The 17,971-nt window shown below is 39.6% G+C and overlaps 1 protein-coding gene across 3 annotated transcripts in view; it reads left to right on the top strand.

Moving 5' to 3' along the window:
* Nucleotides 1-5,225: 5,225 nt before the first annotated feature.
* Dguok (deoxyguanosine kinase) overlaps nucleotides 5,226-17,971 on the top strand; it is a 35,558-nt gene continuing 22,812 nt past the window's right edge. For 2 of the 3 annotated variants that reach the window (XM_076832650.1, XM_076832651.1), the window contains exons 1-2: nucleotides 5,226-5,411; nucleotides 15,829-15,941. In XM_076832650.1, the coding sequence (XP_076688765.1) occupies nucleotides 5,270-5,411; nucleotides 15,829-15,941 (255 nt within the window). In that variant the 5' untranslated portion in view covers nucleotides 5,226-5,269. The remainder of the gene's footprint in view (nucleotides 5,412-15,828; nucleotides 15,942-17,971) is intronic. The other variant, XM_076832652.1, reaches the window with a different exon arrangement.

A 17,971-nucleotide genomic window follows, 5' to 3' on the forward strand; every position in this document is an offset into this window, starting at 1 on the left:
TCATTGTAAGATGCTCTTCTATCGCCATCCTTTCCCTTGCCTTCTGAAGGTAGGTGGGGTCGAGGAGCATGTTTTCAAAAACTCTTAGAGGACTTCAGCCTTAGGATGGGTTTCCCAGAAGCAGATCCTGAAATGAAGATTCAAATGCAAGTGACTTACTAAGGAAGCGCTCTCAGGGGAACTTGGTAGGTAGACCAGGAGAGGCAGAAGAGGAAAGAGGAAGCCTAGCAAGGGGATGATCTCAGGCAAAGTGCCCCAGCAGGCAGCTTCAGCCTGATCTCCACACTGCAACTCTGGAGTCTAAGCTGAGCCTGACTGGAGGCAGGGAGGCTGGGTTTCACAGTCCCATACCCGCCAGCAATTAGTGAGGACATACTCCAGGAGGATGTGAAGAAAAAGCTGGCTGTTGGAAGAGAAAGCACAAGGAAGAGGCTAGAGGACAGACACACACACACACCTTGGGGCTTCCAGGACAGATAGCACTAAAACCACCTGCTTTAGAGAGATGAGTTGGAATCACAGCATGGGGGAAAGATAGGTAGGCTTACCATCTGATCCCCCATACCCATCTTACTTCCTTCACCACTTCCTCCTCCTGCTCCTCCCTCTTTTCCCCTACTTTCCCCTTCTCCTACCCCACTCTTTTTTCAAGAAAAAAAGCACTGCTGGGCATGTTGGTACAAGCCTGTAATGCCAGCATTCGGGAGGCTGAGGCAGAAGGATAGATAGCAAATTCAAGGCCAGACTCAGCAATATAGTGAGACTCTAAACAACTTAGTGAGATCCTGTCTCAAATAAATAAAATTTTAAAAATTAAATAAATAAAAAATTAAAAGGGCCGGGGATATAGCTCAGTGGTAAAGTACGCTGCATTCAATCCCTAGTACTCAAAAAAAGAAAATGCTCATTAAAAAAAAAAAAAGTGCTGTCTTAAATTCTTCAGGGGATATTGAGTTATCTAGAAGAACAGTGTCTTGAGGAACATGAAAGACAGATGCTGCTAGTGGATTCTCCCTCCTAATCCTCACCAAGGTCATTTATTTTATTTTACTTTATTTTATTTCGTGGTGCTGGGGATGGAGATCAGGCCCCTGAGCATGCTTGACAAGCACTGAGCTATACTTCCAGCCCGAGGCCACATTCTTAAACATCTCCCTATAGGCCTCCCTTTATGATTAAGTGTAGCTGTTGGAGTGCCTTCAGGGGAGCAGAGCCACCAGTGAGTATTTTGGGAGTACGGAATTTATTACAGGAATGAGGCTTTATCCAAAGGTAGAAGGAGTTAGGGAAGTGAAGGTCTGCAAAAGAATTGTAGGATAATTAGAGAGGGCTCACTACTGCATGGGGAGGTAGCTGAGATCCATCTACTGGGCATGTTTGTCTGTCATAGTATCTGACAGTGATGATCTCCCCAGAGAAGTGGCTGGTGATCTCATTCTGCCTTCCAAATCTCACATCAGGTCTTCATATGGCTAGCTCAAGTAAGAGTCCTGTTGGCAGGGCATTCCGGAAACATGCTTTTCAACAAGGACAAATGAGTTTAGCACATAAGAAAATTATTGATGCAGATGAGATGTAGCAAATTCAGGCAGCAAAAGAAAGTCACATTTTTGTATGCTTATCTACAATTTTTAATGACTGCATAACATTTTCTGTTCAAGATAGAAGCATTTTATTTATCACAGTAGCATTTACAATCATTTGGAAAATAGTACATCTTTCAGAGCTATACTCCAAGACCAAGCAATGTGTCTGACATCTAGTAGATGCTCAGCAAATATTGGATTCAATGAATGGAAGCTACATGACTAGAGTCCCCTGAAGTACCACCACATTAACTCTTGTTCATAAACTCCAGCAGATCTCTGACAATCACCCAGGAGAAGAAAGTGCCTCATTTTTCCAGGAAAGTGGGAGGTAATTCTGTTCACCAATATGCCACTACTTTCTCAAAACACTCTGTTTGCCACTGCCAGTAGGAAGTAATCACCACCCTTTTGGGGTCTTCTTTTCTCATGCACAGAGATGGGATCCCAACACCTATGTTTATTGCGTGAGCTCCTATTCCTTGGCCACAGATAATTGGACCAATACAGCTTTAGGAATTCCTGCCTGGAACTCAGATGTCTTCTAAGCTTCCAAATGCACCTTCCTTTTGGTCTGATGACAGTTGGGCTGATCTAATTCTCTCTCCTAGGAATTTATAATTAGAACCAAGAAAGATACTGACTTTTATGAATGGTATAATAATCAAACAAGCATAAATAAATAAAGGGGGATAGGAAGATCATTACTAATGACAGTATTGGGTAACTAAATATTCTATTATGTATAAGATATTTTGGTTTATTAATTTATACTAAACACCAAACATAAAAAATAAGAACCCTTTTAGAAACAAACCACAGAGTGGGAGAGAAAAATGTTTGCAAAGGACTCATACCCAGATTATATAAAGAACAAGACAAATAAAAGACAACCAATAGAAAAATGAGCACAATACTTGAACAGATCCTTCACAACAAAAGATATTCAAACAGTCAATAAACATTTGAAAAGCTATTCAACTTCATTAATCAGCAGGAAAATGCAAACTAAAACTATAGCAAGGCACCATCACACATAGAATAGATAAAGTGAAAAAAAGGTGGTCATATCAGTTGTTGATAAGAATGTGGAACAACCAGAACTATCTCTCATTGACCGTGGCCGGTGGCCATGTCAACTAGGATAATCAGTCATTATGGAATTATTTGATATTTAGGAATATCTACTAAGGCTGAGTATACACATAACTTATAACCTAATAGTTCCACACCCAAGAGAAATACATACTTTTGTTTACCAAAAGACATGTACAAGAATATTCATAGCAATGTTATTTGTTATGGCTCCAATCTAGCAACTCTCAAATGTTCATCAATGGTAGAATGGCTAAAATACATCGTATAGTGACATGGTGGAATACTATGTAGCAGTGAAAATGAATGAACTACAACTACTGCACATGACATGAATAACTCTCACAGATATTATGTCAAATGAAAGAAGTACTTTTAAAATGATCTCATTTATATAAAGAACAGGCAAAACTAATTTCTGCTGTTAAAAGTCAATCTATTGGTTACCCTTGAGGGATAGTAACTGGCAGCGGACATGGGGGCATTCTGAGGATGCTGGTAATGCCTTTCTTCATCTGAATCCAGGTAATATGGGAGTATACAGTTTGTGAACATTTAACTGAACTGTAAACTTACAATATATGCTCTTTTCCTCATACATATTGTGCTTCATTATAAAGTTTTTTTTTAATTTTTTTAGTGTAGATGGACACAATACTTTTATTTTATTTATTTATTTTTATGTGGCTCTGAGGATTCAACCCAGTGCCTCACACATGCTAGGCGAGCTCTCTACCACTGAGTCACAACCCCAGCCCAAATTTTTTTAAAATAACTTTTAGGGGCAGATTAGTTGCCTGCATGAATATAAACCTGAATAAGGCTTCATTTAACTTTCTCATGGGCCCAGATTCTAAGGATGCAGACAGTCTGTCAAACTTTTTTGGATAAATATTTTCTGAGTTTACACAGCCAAAGAAATTTTTGTTTGTTTGTTTGATTTGAGTACTGGGAATTGACTCCAGGGGAATTCTACCACTGAGCTACATCTTCAGTCTTTTTTATGTTTGTTTGTTTGTTTTTTTTGGGGAGATACAGTGAGTTAAGTTGCTCAGGCTGGCCTTGACTTGAGATTCTTCTGCCTCAGCCTCCCCCTAAACCCCTCCAGTTGCTGGGATAACAGGCAGGTGCCACCATGCCCCACTTAATCAAAGAAAAGTAAAAAGGGTCTGGGTTGTGGCTCAGTGGTAGTACCCTTCCCACACATGTGTGAGGTACTGGGTTTGATTCTCAGCGCTGCAAATAAATAAATAAAGTTCCATCAACAACTAAAAAAACAAATGTAAACAGTATTTTTACAGAGAGGTTGCAGAAGTGGGGAAGGAAAAGGACAGACTTTACTCAGAACTCCATTAGCGCCACCCAGGTTGTCCTAAACAAATCTTCAACCTGTTTTTTAAAATAACAGTGCTTAAAATACAAACATGATTTCAGTCATCCCGTATAAACATCAACATAAGAAAAAGGGCCTGTAATTTCTGTGCCAACAGCTTCAAACCAGTTGTCCCATTCACCACTCTGAGACAATCCCCATTCACATTGTAATCAGTCAGATCCTCCTAAAACCTCCCACATCAAGTCCTGCCATAATGAATGCCAGCTTGGCCTGTCTACTCCAGGTTTGACTCGTGTTTTAAGCGATAGGGCCTGGGAGCGTCCTCTGACAATTACTTTGGAGGTTCTGGTGACCACGGGGTGTGGCAGGACAAAACCAGTCAGACCTCACTGGTGGCAGCAGCTCAGAACTCCGCAGGGCACTTTCTCCACTGACTGCAGAACTTGGGTTTAGTGCACCAGCAAGTCTCTACCGTGTCTCTTGTCAGCCTTTTACAAACCTGAATCCTCTTACCACTTGCCCGCACCTCACCTCTGCCCCCGCCTAGTTCACACAGCTATCAGGTTCACATCCTTGGGCCTCCGCCTCTTTATCCTGATGAGGTTCTTTGGTTATTAATCAAATTGATTGAGCGAACATTTATTTATCTATTCAAGAGGCAAAATAAGAGATGGAGTGTAACGAATGAACTAATTTGTTCATTTATTCAATAATGTTCCAGCATTGTTCTGGGAGTTCCTGGGAACAGGAAAAATTAATTCGTGTAAGACTGTCATTTTCTTACTTAAAATCGTCCAGTTATTTCCCATATTAAGTAAAAAATAGACAACAAACACCTGGGGTGGGGGGAGACCTCTTAAAATTACCATTATTTCGAAGTCTATAAAAATGCAAAAATGACAGGATTGTACACTTGTGTCTTTTTTTAAATGCTTTTTTTTTTCATTTTTTTTCATTTTCAAATGTTACTTGTCCATTACACAAAAACGTAGGGGCTCTTCGCACCGTCGCAACCCCAGGGATCGGCAAACTCTACAGCACCACTACGCAAGACTTTTCCAGCTTTCAACACTTTACCAATAGCGCGAAAACAGAGGGGTCCCTTGGGCCCCGCCCTCTCAGCCAGCTTAACCCCACCCACTTCCTGCCTGGAGTTTGTCTGACGTCAGTAACGCGCCGAGGCGCGTAAACAGCGGTACCTTGGGCGGAAGTGCTCTCTGCGGAAGTGAGCACCGCTCTGAGCGTGGGTGGGATGGCTGTGGGCCGTCTCTTTTTAAGTGGGCTTCGCACACTCTTCGGTACCATGGCCCAGAACCTTCTCGAGGGTGCGCCCTCCTCCAGGGGCCTGCACGCGGGGCACGGACCCCGAAGGCTCTCCATCGAAGGCAACATTGGTAAGGGCCAGAAAGTGGCTGCTAAGCCGTGGCCTCCGCCAAGCAGGTGACTGAGGCTGGGAAAGGAAGCTGGGCCCAGAACCCCACCCCCAGTCCGCCCCCGTCTAATGCGACTTACCGACCTGCTTGTTCTGTGTTGCCTTGGCCTTTCTTCTCTCAAAGTGCACTGTGGGTGTTTCCCTCTTAGGTTTTTAAGATTTGGGGCCTCAGTAACCGCCCACAAGGACACATTTGTTGGGGCGCAAAAGCTACGCAGACTGTAGATAGGACAAGAATTCTACTAGATTGCTATCTTAGATCGAAATGGAAGCAACAAACAGGGTGCAGTTTGTTTGCCTTAGATGGGTTGCCAGATTTAGCAAAAAAAAAAAAAAAAAAAGCACAGTTCATAGAGAATTTAAGATGAGCCAGGAATAAATTTTAGTGTGTCACTTGCAGTATTCAGAATACTAAAAAAAAAAAAAAAAAAGGATTATTCATTTTTGTCTAAGACTCAAATTTAACTGGTTGTTTTGTTTTTATCTGACAACCCTACTCCAAGAAAGTTGCTAAACTTCAGGCATTCAAATACCACTTTCACTCTTTTTGCCATGTCCCTGTGCTAGTTGCACTATAAATTTCCTAAGGTTTTCTTGGAAGAACCTCACTTCTTAAATTTAAAAATAGGTATCAAGTTTAAAATATTTTTTTTAAAAGAATAGTAACCCAGTATGTTAAGTAAAAAGTAATGAAAAAGTAAAATGAAAGCAATTTAAAAATTTGACTTGCTTCCTTGACCAGCAAAGGCACTTAGCCATGAAAAGGGGATTAGCAAGTGTTGAGTTCTGAAGACATTAATTATAGCAGCAAACTGAGAATTTCTCATATAATTATTCAGCAAATCACCTTTTGTGCTACTTCCATATGTTACTACTGGTCTTCGCTATAGAACTCTTTTGAACTCTAATAGAGTAGACAATAAACAACATAAACACAGTAAAGTGTGTTAAAGTAACTAATGTCATGGCAGAAAAACCAGGGAAAGGTCTCACTTTAGTGTCATTTATCCAAATACGTTAAAAATGTGAGAGAATCAACCATCTGGATAAGTGGGAGAAGAATCTTCCAGGCTGAGTGAGGTGCATGTAGAAAAACTGTGAGGTTGGATAGCATGTTGAAGGAATAAAAGGGAACCTATTGTGGCTGGAGTTGAATGAGCAAGGGTGAGAATGGAACAAGATGAGATCAGATGGGTAAGGGATGGATGGACATTATAAACTTCATAGTCCATTATGGTTTTTTAATCTGAGATGGGAAGCCATTAGATGGTTTGAGGTCTCAGGTGACAAAAGATCACCTCCCTAATATGTTGAAAGTAGGTGTTAGGAGGCCATTGCAATAATAGTTACAATGAAAGTTACATTTTAGGGTAGGGCCAGTTGAAGTTGATGACAGATTGAATGTGTAGTGTGAGATAAAGAGAGGGTTCAGTGGTGGTCCCAATTATTTTGGCTTGAACAATGTGAAAAATAGACTTTGGATTTTCTTAAATAGAAAAGACTGGAAAGAACAGGTTGAAAGAATAGTTTCAAGATTTTGGTTTTTAGTCAGCTGTGGTGGCACACACCTATAATCCTAGAAACTCTGGAGGTTGAGGCAGGACTGTGTCCAGTAGGCTGCCTCCGGCCTCTGTAACTTAGCAATATCCTGTCTCAAAAACAAAAAAAAAAAGGAATGGGAATATATGTAGCACCCCAGGTGGTAAAGCACCCTGGGTCCAGTCCCCAGGTACTTAAAAATATATATATATATGTGTGTGTGTGTGTGTGTGTGTGTGTGTGTGTGTGTGTGAGATTTGAGCATATCTGGTTTTTATGTGCCTATTAGATATCCAAGAGGACGTGTTAGGCAGTTGGATATATGAGTCTAGAATTCAGAGACTCTCTGGACTGGAACTATCAATGTAGATGGTATTTAAAGCCAGGAGATCTTATTGATGGAGAGGATTAAGCCCTAGGGTAGGCAGATGGAAGAAATGGGAAAGAACAAACAGAGGAGACTGAGAAGTAAGGACCTCTAAGATAAGAGAACAAGCAGGGGCTGGGGTTGTGGCTCAGCGGTAGAGCACTTGCCTACTGTGTGGGAGGCCCTGGGTTCCATCCTCAGCACTACATAAAAATAAATAAATAAAAGCAGAGGCATAAAAAAAAGGATTTATTAAAAAAAAAAAAAAAAAAAAAACAAGCAAAAGAGAATGATATCCTAGAAGCCAAGTTAGGAAACTCTACAGAGGGTAGGAATGTGTTTTACTATTTAAGTAAATGAAGGTCTTAGGTGAACTTGAAAGGAATAGTGTTAGGAATGGTAGGAGCAAAAATCTTATTGGCATAGATGAAAAGAGAATGGGAGGTAAGGAATTAGAGACAGTTGGTTAAGACAGCTGTTTGGAACAGTTTCTAGAAAGAGGAGCCATGGCGTGGGAGCTGAAATTAGAAGGGGATTTGAGAGTTTTTAAATTCTATTTTTATTTTTAGGAGGGAGTAGAGAATGTTTGTAAGTTGATGGAAATGGCTAGTGAAGGTGGGGGGTTGGACTGATGAATCAGGAAAAGTTAGAATTAACTGGAGTGCTTAAGTAAACAAGAAAGAATGGGATCTGTTGCCCAAGTGGAAAGTGTTTACCTTAGCTCAAAGCATAGTTTTCCCTAGTCACAAGAAGGACGCAAAATATATGAGGTGTGGTGGGAACTTGGGGAAGGTCTTTTGATTGTATCCTCTTTCTTAGTGAAACAGGAAAGATTATGAGAGACTTTTGGGGGAGAGAAAACATGAAACAATTTAGTGAGTGAGAGAAGTGTCCGATTGCAGGGCTGCAGTAAGGATCCACCTGGAGTTAGTGCTTTTGAAGGGAAAGTGAGACCAGTTACCACAGCTGTACCACAGTTGTTTTTCCCCAACCAAATCAGAAACTTGGAAGAAAAACGAGAATGGAAGGTCCTGCTACCTACATGCTGTTTTAAAGGTAGTCTTTCTGTATTTGAGAAACACACCCCTAAAGGGAACACTGTCCTTGGACACCAGAGTATTTGTTCACAAATAAGTTCTTTGAACAGGTCATTAGGTGAAGATTGAGCTCCTAACTCTCCTGACCTTTGCTTCCTCACCTAGCCAGATTCTGTGCTGCTTCCTTGCTTTCTCCTGCAAGAAAGAGTGAGTGACTGCTATTATAAGTTCACCCACACACAGAGCACAGCAGTGAATGTGGTACTGCTCCTCTTCTTCAACAGGCTCACAATCAAGTGGGAGAAGCACACTTCTGAACATAATTTCCACGCTGAGTGATGTGATCCATGATTGAGCATAGAAACTCAAAATCTCTACAATAGGAATTCCCAGTATTCCTACAAAGAGGAAGAAGTGTTACAAACATAGGAAGTAACTTTGCCAAAGTGGTAAAGGCTGAAAATGTGCATGCCATTTAAATAGAAGGAAAGTTGCTGGCTGTTTCTGGAGTTTAAAGGACCTGTGAGAGGGTGGCAAAACAAGAGGTGGGACCATGCTAGGAATTTATCCTGTTGATAGTGGAAGGCTATTAAGACTTGAAGTTAGTGTGTGCAATGAGCAGATTAACTTAAAAAAGGAATTTGGGCCAGACCTTCTGGTGCACACCTGTAATCCTGGCCACTTGGGAGGCTGAGGCAAGAGGGTTGCAAGTTTGAGGCCAGCCTGTCTCAAAATAAAAAATAAAAAGCTGGGGATATAGCTCAGAAGTAGAGTGCTCCTGGTTCAATCCCCAGTACTGCCCAAAGAAAACAATTGACTATGAGTGAATAGAAAGTTTCATTAAAAAGATAATTTTGTTTGTAAGTCTTATCTGCTGCAGTATTCATGGTGCCTTGCATTCAGTTGAATGAAAGAATGGATAAATTGGAATAGCTTGGAGTAGAGAGACTAGTTTGTGAATTTGGAAGGAAAACTGATGCAAGCCAGAACAGAAGGAATGAAGAGACAATGAAATGATGGTTTGAAACATTTTGAGAGTTAAATTGACAGGTCTTAGTGGCTACTTAAAGTTGAGGGAAAGAGAGAAATAAAAGAAGATGACACTGAGTTTCATAATTTGGATACTGACTCAATGCAGAAGATGAAATAAAGGAAGAGGTGGTCTGGGGGAGGTAAGAGTGTTACATTTTGTGTGAGGTACCTGGACATAGAAGAGACTGGAGATGGAAGCTAGAATTTCAGATCTGGAAGTTATTGACTGATGGGGGTAGTTGTTAAGCCTTGGGAGTAGACTGGGGGACTTAATCTGACTCTTTTTACTTTCATCTTCCATTACTCTCCATTACTCCACATGCCCAGATGACTCTCCCAGACAGAATTAGTCACTCCTCCTCTGTGGGCTGTCATAACATTTTATACCCACAACTGTGTCAGCACTTGAGTTCTGTTGAAGTTGTTTACATATTTAACACCTTCCCTTGGTCACAGCCACCTAGTGTCCTGTATCACCATCATATAAACCCCCTAATTGATCCATTGTACTCATTTATTGTAGATTCTTGAATCCTTTTCTGTGATATCCCTATGGAAGTTGGTCATTGGTACTTAAAGAGGGAATATATAGAACTCTTTTTTTTTTGGATTGGAGGTTTTGTTTGGGGGGTTTTGTTTGGTTGGGTTTTGTTTGTTTTTATGCAGGGTCGTGCTGTGTTGCCAAACTGGTCTTGAACTCCTGGGATCAAGTGATCCTTCTCCTCAGCTTCTTGAGTATCTGGGACTATAGGTACACACCACCATACTCAGCTCTTGAATGCTCAACTCTTTTTGAATCAAGAGTTACATTTTTCTCTGATTACAGGTGGCATTCTGAAACAAATCAGAATGAGAATACCCATTTGGGAAACTTGATCAGGGGTGAACCCTGGTTCCAAATGAAATTAGATATATTTAAAGGGACTTTTCTTAGAGTTCTGCCATTCTAACTCCTATTCATCTGATCCTGAAATTACGGACAGCACCATGCAAGGAAAATGGATCAGTGAAGTAGCAACAAATGGCATTTAGCACGACTTATGAGTTCATATGCAGTGAATAATTGAAAGTCAAAAGGTTGGTACCTACAATCCCTGAACATCTAAAAAATGTAATACCTAACCTGTCTTTTAATACTCATCATCACTGAAGTGTATTATCTTCAAAGTCAGTTATTTTATGAACACAAACCTAAACTGAAGTAAGGATTGCTGTCTGAAATATAATTATCAATGAGTCATCTGAGACCATTCTTACTTTTTATTTTCAAAGATCTCAAGAGAAGGAAACTTTTTTTTTTTTAATTTTCAGTGTAGACATTTGTACAGAAAGCAGCAGAAGCCTTCTCTAATAGCATTTCCTCCACATTCAAAATTAGACATTATCATCACTACTTTGTCTTTTACTTTTATTGAATATAAAAATTGAGCAAAGAATCCTGGCAGGGAAAGCACCTATTTATTTCAGATATTGAGTATTGATTCTCTGTTTCTGTGATTCACTTAATTCCTTCTATCCATCTCTATTCTTAGTACCTAACTGGATGCAGAGGGAGGAAGGTACAGTCTGTGTCTTTAAAAAGTGAGTTCCTAGGCTAGCCGGAGAGAGTGATGAGTGAACAAATAATTACAGTGTAATACCTTGGTAAGCTAAGGCAGGCAGTAATTAACTCTTCCTAGGGATGAAGTAGAGCTGGAGAGAGTTCAAGGAGGCTTCACAGACAAAGTGACAGTGGAAGAATGAATCATTGGGTAGGCAGAGTGGGGGAGGAGGATATGCCAGATCAGTGAGGCTCTTTTATGCTCAACAGGATGAGTTCACATCATAGTCTGGAAGCTGTGAGGAACCTCCCCCCTACCACCTCCTGGTTAATGGTTTCCCATGAAAATAAAATAAAGGAATCAAGGTAAAAGTGTATTAAGTTTCTGTTAAGACTGCTGACTGATTATTAATTTTGCCCAGAATGCTTTAATTTATATGATCCTGGGTACCTGGTCTTAGGATTGGAATAGAATAAGTTCTTTAAGGGCAAAATCTCAGTCTTTTCATCATTTTAGCACTACTTACTACTTGGTAATGCTTCCATAAACATCTGTTGATTGAATGAATGCAGTATCAAATGTGGTTCCTAACATAAAGACTACCAACTGTATTTGGGAGAAAATGTTTAAGTTATTAGATGATTTTATCTTTACTGCCTTTGACTTTTGTAATGGTCTTAGAATTGTATGGGGCTGGGTAGAGCGCTCGCCTAGCATGTGCCAGGCCCTGGGTTCGGTCCTCAGTACCACGAAAATAAATAAATAAAATAAAGATATTGTGTCCAACTACAGCTAAAAAATAAATATTCTAAAAATTTTTCAGAATTTTTTTTCATGTTTTCATCTTGTTTCAAGAAAATAAAATACCTTAAGTATATTAAGTAGGGCTGAGGTTTTACTTAAGTATATTAAGTAGGGCTGAGGTTGTGGCTCAATGGTAGAGTGCTCACCCAGCGCACTTGCAAGGCCCTGGGTTCGATCCTCAGCACCACATAAAAATAAATAAAAACAAAAAAATAAATAAATAAAATTTTTAAAGTATATTAGGTAAAATATACTTTTTAAGTATATTATTTGGGATATTATAATAGATACTGTTATAAAATACTAGATTTTAGCATAATTAGCTGTAGCTGTAGCATTATAGTTCTTAGAAAAATTTGTGGAGAAAGAAAGTCATGTTTTAGGAAAAGATAAACATTAACAACAGAACACTCTGGTCTAGCTTGTGAAATGACAATCCTGGAGCCAATAAAAAATCAATATGTTGAAGTAATATATTCTGAGAAAGTACTTCCCACCTTTTTTTAGAGTCATGGCATATATAAAGTACAGTGATAGCAAAGACCCTAAATGGAGGTTTGATGCTGCTTGTAGGCTCAAATGCCTCCCAAATGTTAAGGTAGTAATAGTATATTGAAAGATAACAATCTGGAGCTAAATTGTGCTAAGTCTGAGGTAATGGTATAAAAGGCCAATATTGCTGGGAGAAGTGGGGCTTTCTTTAGATGGTTATTCTGATCACTAGGAGGCTTCTGTGACAGTGCAGAACCAAACTACCTCTCTTATGAAGCCCTTGGGAACACTTTATAAGACATTTAAGAATGCCCAAGCCAAAAACAAAAAACACTATCATCAGATATCACCATGCCAGCAAAGTTATGCTATCTTTTTAAAAATATAGTTTTTATATAACTTTGAATTTTTAAAGTAATTATTACACATCTGTGGGTGGAGCTTGGCACAGCTTAGTTCCAGCGCAATTAGTTTAGTAAATATTGCCTTGTGGTGAATTACCTAGGGTGGCACAACTCTTAGGACTTTCCACCACCATTTATTGTCATTCTGTGCTAAGGCTGACTTATGATTACTAAACTGGCTTTCCAGAAACCTTAGAAGGGGGAGTGGCATGCAGGGTGCCCTGGATATCAGAAGTGATTATTCCAGTAATTGGAACCGTATATTTCCCATTGTATCTAATTTGATGTTCTGGGTTTTGTATGTTTAAATGGCATGAATTGGATTCTTAGTTCATATTGCCTTTAGATGAACTAATAGGGTCTGATGTCAAAGGTAAAGTTGGTTCTCCCTAACCCTCAGAGCTCTTCCCTTCTGTCTCCAACAGTTTTTTAGGTAAATGTTTTTTAACTTTTAAAAAATGCTAGTAATTCAACTGGACACAGAAGCATATACCTATAATCCCAGCTACTTGGGAGGCTGAGGCAGAACAGTCTCAAGTTTGAGGCCAGCCTAGTCAATTAATACCCTGTCTCAAAATAAAAAAATAAAAAGGGCTAAAGATGTAGCTAAGTGGTAAATGCCCCAGTACTTCAAATATATATATGTGTATGTATGTGTGTGTATAGGTGTGTGTGTGTGGGTATGTGTATATGTACACACACATATATGTATATATTATTATTACCTTAAAAATAATAAACATGTCAGTAATACTAATACTCATTCAATCCTAACAAACAAGTCAGCTACCTTTATCTTTCCATATTATTTAAAGTAGCTTTTCAGCCTATAACTTTTCAACTGAACAAGGACCATGTTTTAAATGTATTGAACAACTTGCAATCTAAATATTGACCACTGGGCTTGTATTTTAAGGTAAGGCTGACTCAGGGCAGGCAGATATCTGAAAATACATAGACACAACCAATTAGTAGCTGATCAGTGTAGTAGGAATTTGGTGTGAGCTAGAGAAGTCCTGAACTTCATGAAGGAAGTGGGACCTTAGGCTTGGTAGGGGAAAGGATTTTGACACAGGCCTGGAAGAGCAGAGGAAAGCATTTATTCACTGATGTGTGGGAAGAGCAGAGCTGAACAAAATGAAAAGACAAACATTGAGTGGAGGTGGGGACTGAGAAGAGCGTGACTGTACAGAATTCACAAATTCATGTTGTTTGTTCTTATCCTGTGTTTTCAGAAAGGAGTTGGAGTGGTGTGTAATAAATGTCACATATTGGATGTGTGGGCTCTTGTGCTGAGACATAGCACTCCTGATAAGTAATCACAATGGCTGATAGAATTGACTGGAATGGTGCCCCCTTCTTTCCCTTGGCTCCCTTTGGTGGAACTCACTTGAGAAAGACCATTTCCAATAGAGGAGATGAAGCTCTAAATACATTCTGAAGTTTATATGTTTTGAGTTCAAATGCAGGTATCAGAGGGAACCACAGTTATTATTTTGTGTGTTTTATTCATTAGTCAAGACATTAGGTGGACTTTGCTTTCTACCCTGGAAGAACCCCATCTTTAACTTGAAGCACAATTTTAATTGCAGTGATGGAGTCTCACCTAGAATATACAGCCAAGCACAGAGGAGGATTAACTAATCCATTTTAGAGGTGTCAGGGCCCTGAAGAGTCTTCACAGAAGGTATATCTGAGCAGAACCTTATAGATGGAGTAGGAGTTGGCCATGTAAAGAGAGGGGGTGCTCCAGAAAATGAGAAAGCAATGCAAAATTGCATTTGCTGGAGAGAATATGGCGTGATTGGAATTGTAAGGAGTATGGTCCAGCACGAGTGCAGGAAAGCTGAGACTAGGGAATATATGCAGGGGCCAAACCCTGTTGTTTCTCATAGACTAGGTTAACGGGTTTGATTTTATTCTGAGGACAACAGGAATCTGTTGCATGTGCAGTATGACTGCAGCATAGAAATTGGGTTGAAAAGAACAGGGCTGGAGGTGGAGAGGCAAGTGATAATGAGAACCCGATCTTGTGCATGAAAGTACAAATGGACAGAAAAAGCATGGGGGAAAGTTAGGAGCAAATGAAGAAGGATTCAGTGGCCACTTGAAGTTTGGCAGAAGAAGCAGTTTTTACAGTGAGTGGATGATGTTGTTACATCCTGAGTTATGGGATACAAAAGGAAGTTCAGTTTAGTGGGAAAGGTGATGACTTCATTTGGGGAATATATTGACTTTGAGGTTTTCCTAGGATGTCCAAATGAAGATGTCTGGAAGGCTTTGCCTCTCTGGAGCTCAGGAGAAGTATGGGCCAGATATGGATGTAAATGGAAAAGATCACTTGGGTATTGTGGTACTAGATTGGATTTATCTTCAAATATTTCTCAAAGCAACCGATACCTTTCCATATCCTTGCTATTACTCTGATCAGGCTACTATCGTCATCTGATTGATCTGCCTACTTTCACTTCAGCCCATTTTAACACACCTGATGGAGTAGATTTTTAGAAGAAATGTAATTTTACTGCTTAAAACCCATTGTCACTGACTTCCCTTTGCCTTTAGAATAGAAGTCAAATTTCTTACCATGGCTTCAAGTTCCTGGTTGACTTTGGCCCTGGACTGCCTGCTCAGCCATCTGCATCTTGAGCCAGTTTTCTCCTTCATTTGCCCATACTGTAGCCATGCTGACTTTAGAGCCTCGTCCTTCTCTTTTCCTGTGTCATGTGCCAAGTTTTTTTTTTTTTTTTTCTCTCTCTCTTCTAGGCTTTCATTCATACTCTCCCTCTGCATGAGTTATCCTTCCCCCACCCTTGGCCTGTCATAGAGCAAATAAGACTGTGACTGAAGCTTTTCAATTTGTGTAGCTGATTTCATCTATTTATGATGGATCTGTTAAATTTTCAGCTATTACTAAATAGTCATTACCTCTGGGAGATTGAGACATTAAAATTACAGATCAAACCTTGAGGGGATTTTTTCCTTCCTGTTATTTGTGTTCATTATGATGACTCTGGCCTTGCCCATTATCAATTCAAAGACAAGGGTATGGCTGCCGACTTTTGAAATTGATAAAACTTGAGGTGGGCATTTGTGATAGAACATAGCAGCCTTCTTCAGCCTGATTTAAAAAGCATCCCAATACATGCTGTTTGCATTGCAGCTGTGGGAAAGTCCACCTTTGTGAAGTTACTCACGAAAACATACCCAGAGTGGCACGTAGCTACAGAACCTGTAGCAACATGGCAGGATATCCAGGCTGCTGGCACCCAAAAAGTAAGTTTTCAGTTGTGGGTAGTTGGCAGGCATGGGTGAGTAATTTAATTGTAATAATTTAATTTGCTCTGAGGGGCTAAAATAGCCCAGTTTGAGTCTCCTTTTTTAAAATAGTTTCATTCCAGAAAGCAGACCACATACACCAAGAGGATATGACTTGTTTAAATATGTTTAGTTTTGATTTTTGTGGCTTTTATATGTCTGTATCAATGCCTGCCTCTGTTCTTTGTGGTTTCCCAAAGCATGTCCAACCATCTTGGCTTTGAAGATGAATTTTGACATTCCTACCCTTAAGTATTTATATTATTATTACTGAAACTGACCATCAGAATTAATAGTTGATGATAGTGGCTTTAACTTTTTAATTTTAATTAAGTTTTAAAAGTTGGACTTTTTAAAAAAGAACTTAACAGAGCATCCTATCACGGTGTTTTGTTTGTTTTGTTTTGGAAACAGGAATTGAAACCAGGGGCACTTAACCACTGAACCACATCCCCAGCCCTATTCATATTTTTAAATTTTGAGACAGGGTCTCACTAAGTTGCTGAGGGCCTTGCTAAGTTGTTGAGGCTGGCTTTGAACTTGTGATCCTCCTGCCTCATCTTCACAAGCTCCTTGAGATTACAGGTATATACCACCATGTTCAGCTCCTGTTACTCTTTAAGTCAACCCAGAGTTTATAGCTAACATTTATGTATGCCAGGCACTGTACCATGCCAACCACCATGTATTTCACTTACATCTCATAGCTTAAGTTAGGTATGCTGCATTGGCAAAGGCTGTAGGGTTGCTTTCAACACCAGCCACTTCAGTGTGAATAAGGGAGGGACTTGTTTGGATATGAACTTTAGAGTGGTTCAGGGAGTGGCAGCACAGTGCTCCCTCGGGCTCCATGAACAACTCCTATAGCCACCTGAGTGTCTCATGTAGGTTTCTACCAACTCTTGTTAGATAGTTCTCCTTATATTGAACCACATTGAATCCGTATGACTCTGACTCGTTGGTTTAGTTTTGACTCTTAAGTCTTTTCCATGTGACAACCCTGTATACAGTTGAAAGTTATGATGTGCCTACTTTCTTTCAAGCTATTCCTCATTCTGAAGTAATTTTTTCTAAGTTGTAAGCTCCAGTGTGCATTCATTTTCTACTTAGAAACAACTAAGTGTGGTACTCAGAGCTGAACAGGACATGACAGATGTTGTCTTGGTGGTACAGAGTATCTCAGAACTTGTTCCAGGTGCCATTTTTCTGTTATTCCAGCTTAGAATTTGTTACAGTTTGTGGTAAGCACATAATGTTTAATGAAGATTTTTATTTTTTCTAAGTTGTCTCTTTATGTCCGTATGTATGTGTTTACATATGTATTTGTGAAATTAACATTTCTATTTATTTGCATATGTATTTGGAAATTAACGTTTGTATTTGCATATGCCACAGGTTACCTGTTGGGATTTCAAAATAGTTCACAAATTGATACTCCTTTCTTCATGAAATAGAGCTTAATTCTCCTCCCCTTGATTGGACTTAGTGACTTGTGTTTAAAATGTAGAACTTACCAGATAACAGTGTAGCTTTCTAAGGTAGGTCCTAAAAGATATTGTATCTTGCTCTGGGGGAAGCCAGCTGCTGTCTCATGAAGTAGCCCTGTCAGGAGGCCCATACAGCAAGGAACTCAGGCCTCTTGTCCACAGATATGTGAGGGGCTCCTTGGAAACAGGTCCTTCAGCTCGGTGTAGCCTGCCAACAATGGAAACCTTAGCCAAATCTTGATGGACACTTGAGGCAAAACCACCAGCTTATCTGCTTCCCAAATTCCTGCCTCATAGAATGGAGATAGTGAATATTTTTTTAATGCCAAATAATGTTGGCGTTATTTGTTAGGTAATATATCCAATGCTATAATCCCATTTTCCAGAGATAAAATGATTAACATTTTTGTTCTTTTACACTTTTTTCTACAGAGGAGAAAAATGTATATATTTACATGTAAAATATATATAATTTGCCTTTTTAAGACAAAAATTGTGATT

The sequence above is a fragment of the Callospermophilus lateralis genome, chromosome 14, assembly GCF_048772815.1.
Source record: "Callospermophilus lateralis isolate mCalLat2 chromosome 14, mCalLat2.hap1, whole genome shotgun sequence".
NCBI classification, from domain to species: Eukaryota; Metazoa; Chordata; class Mammalia; order Rodentia; family Sciuridae; genus Callospermophilus; species Callospermophilus lateralis.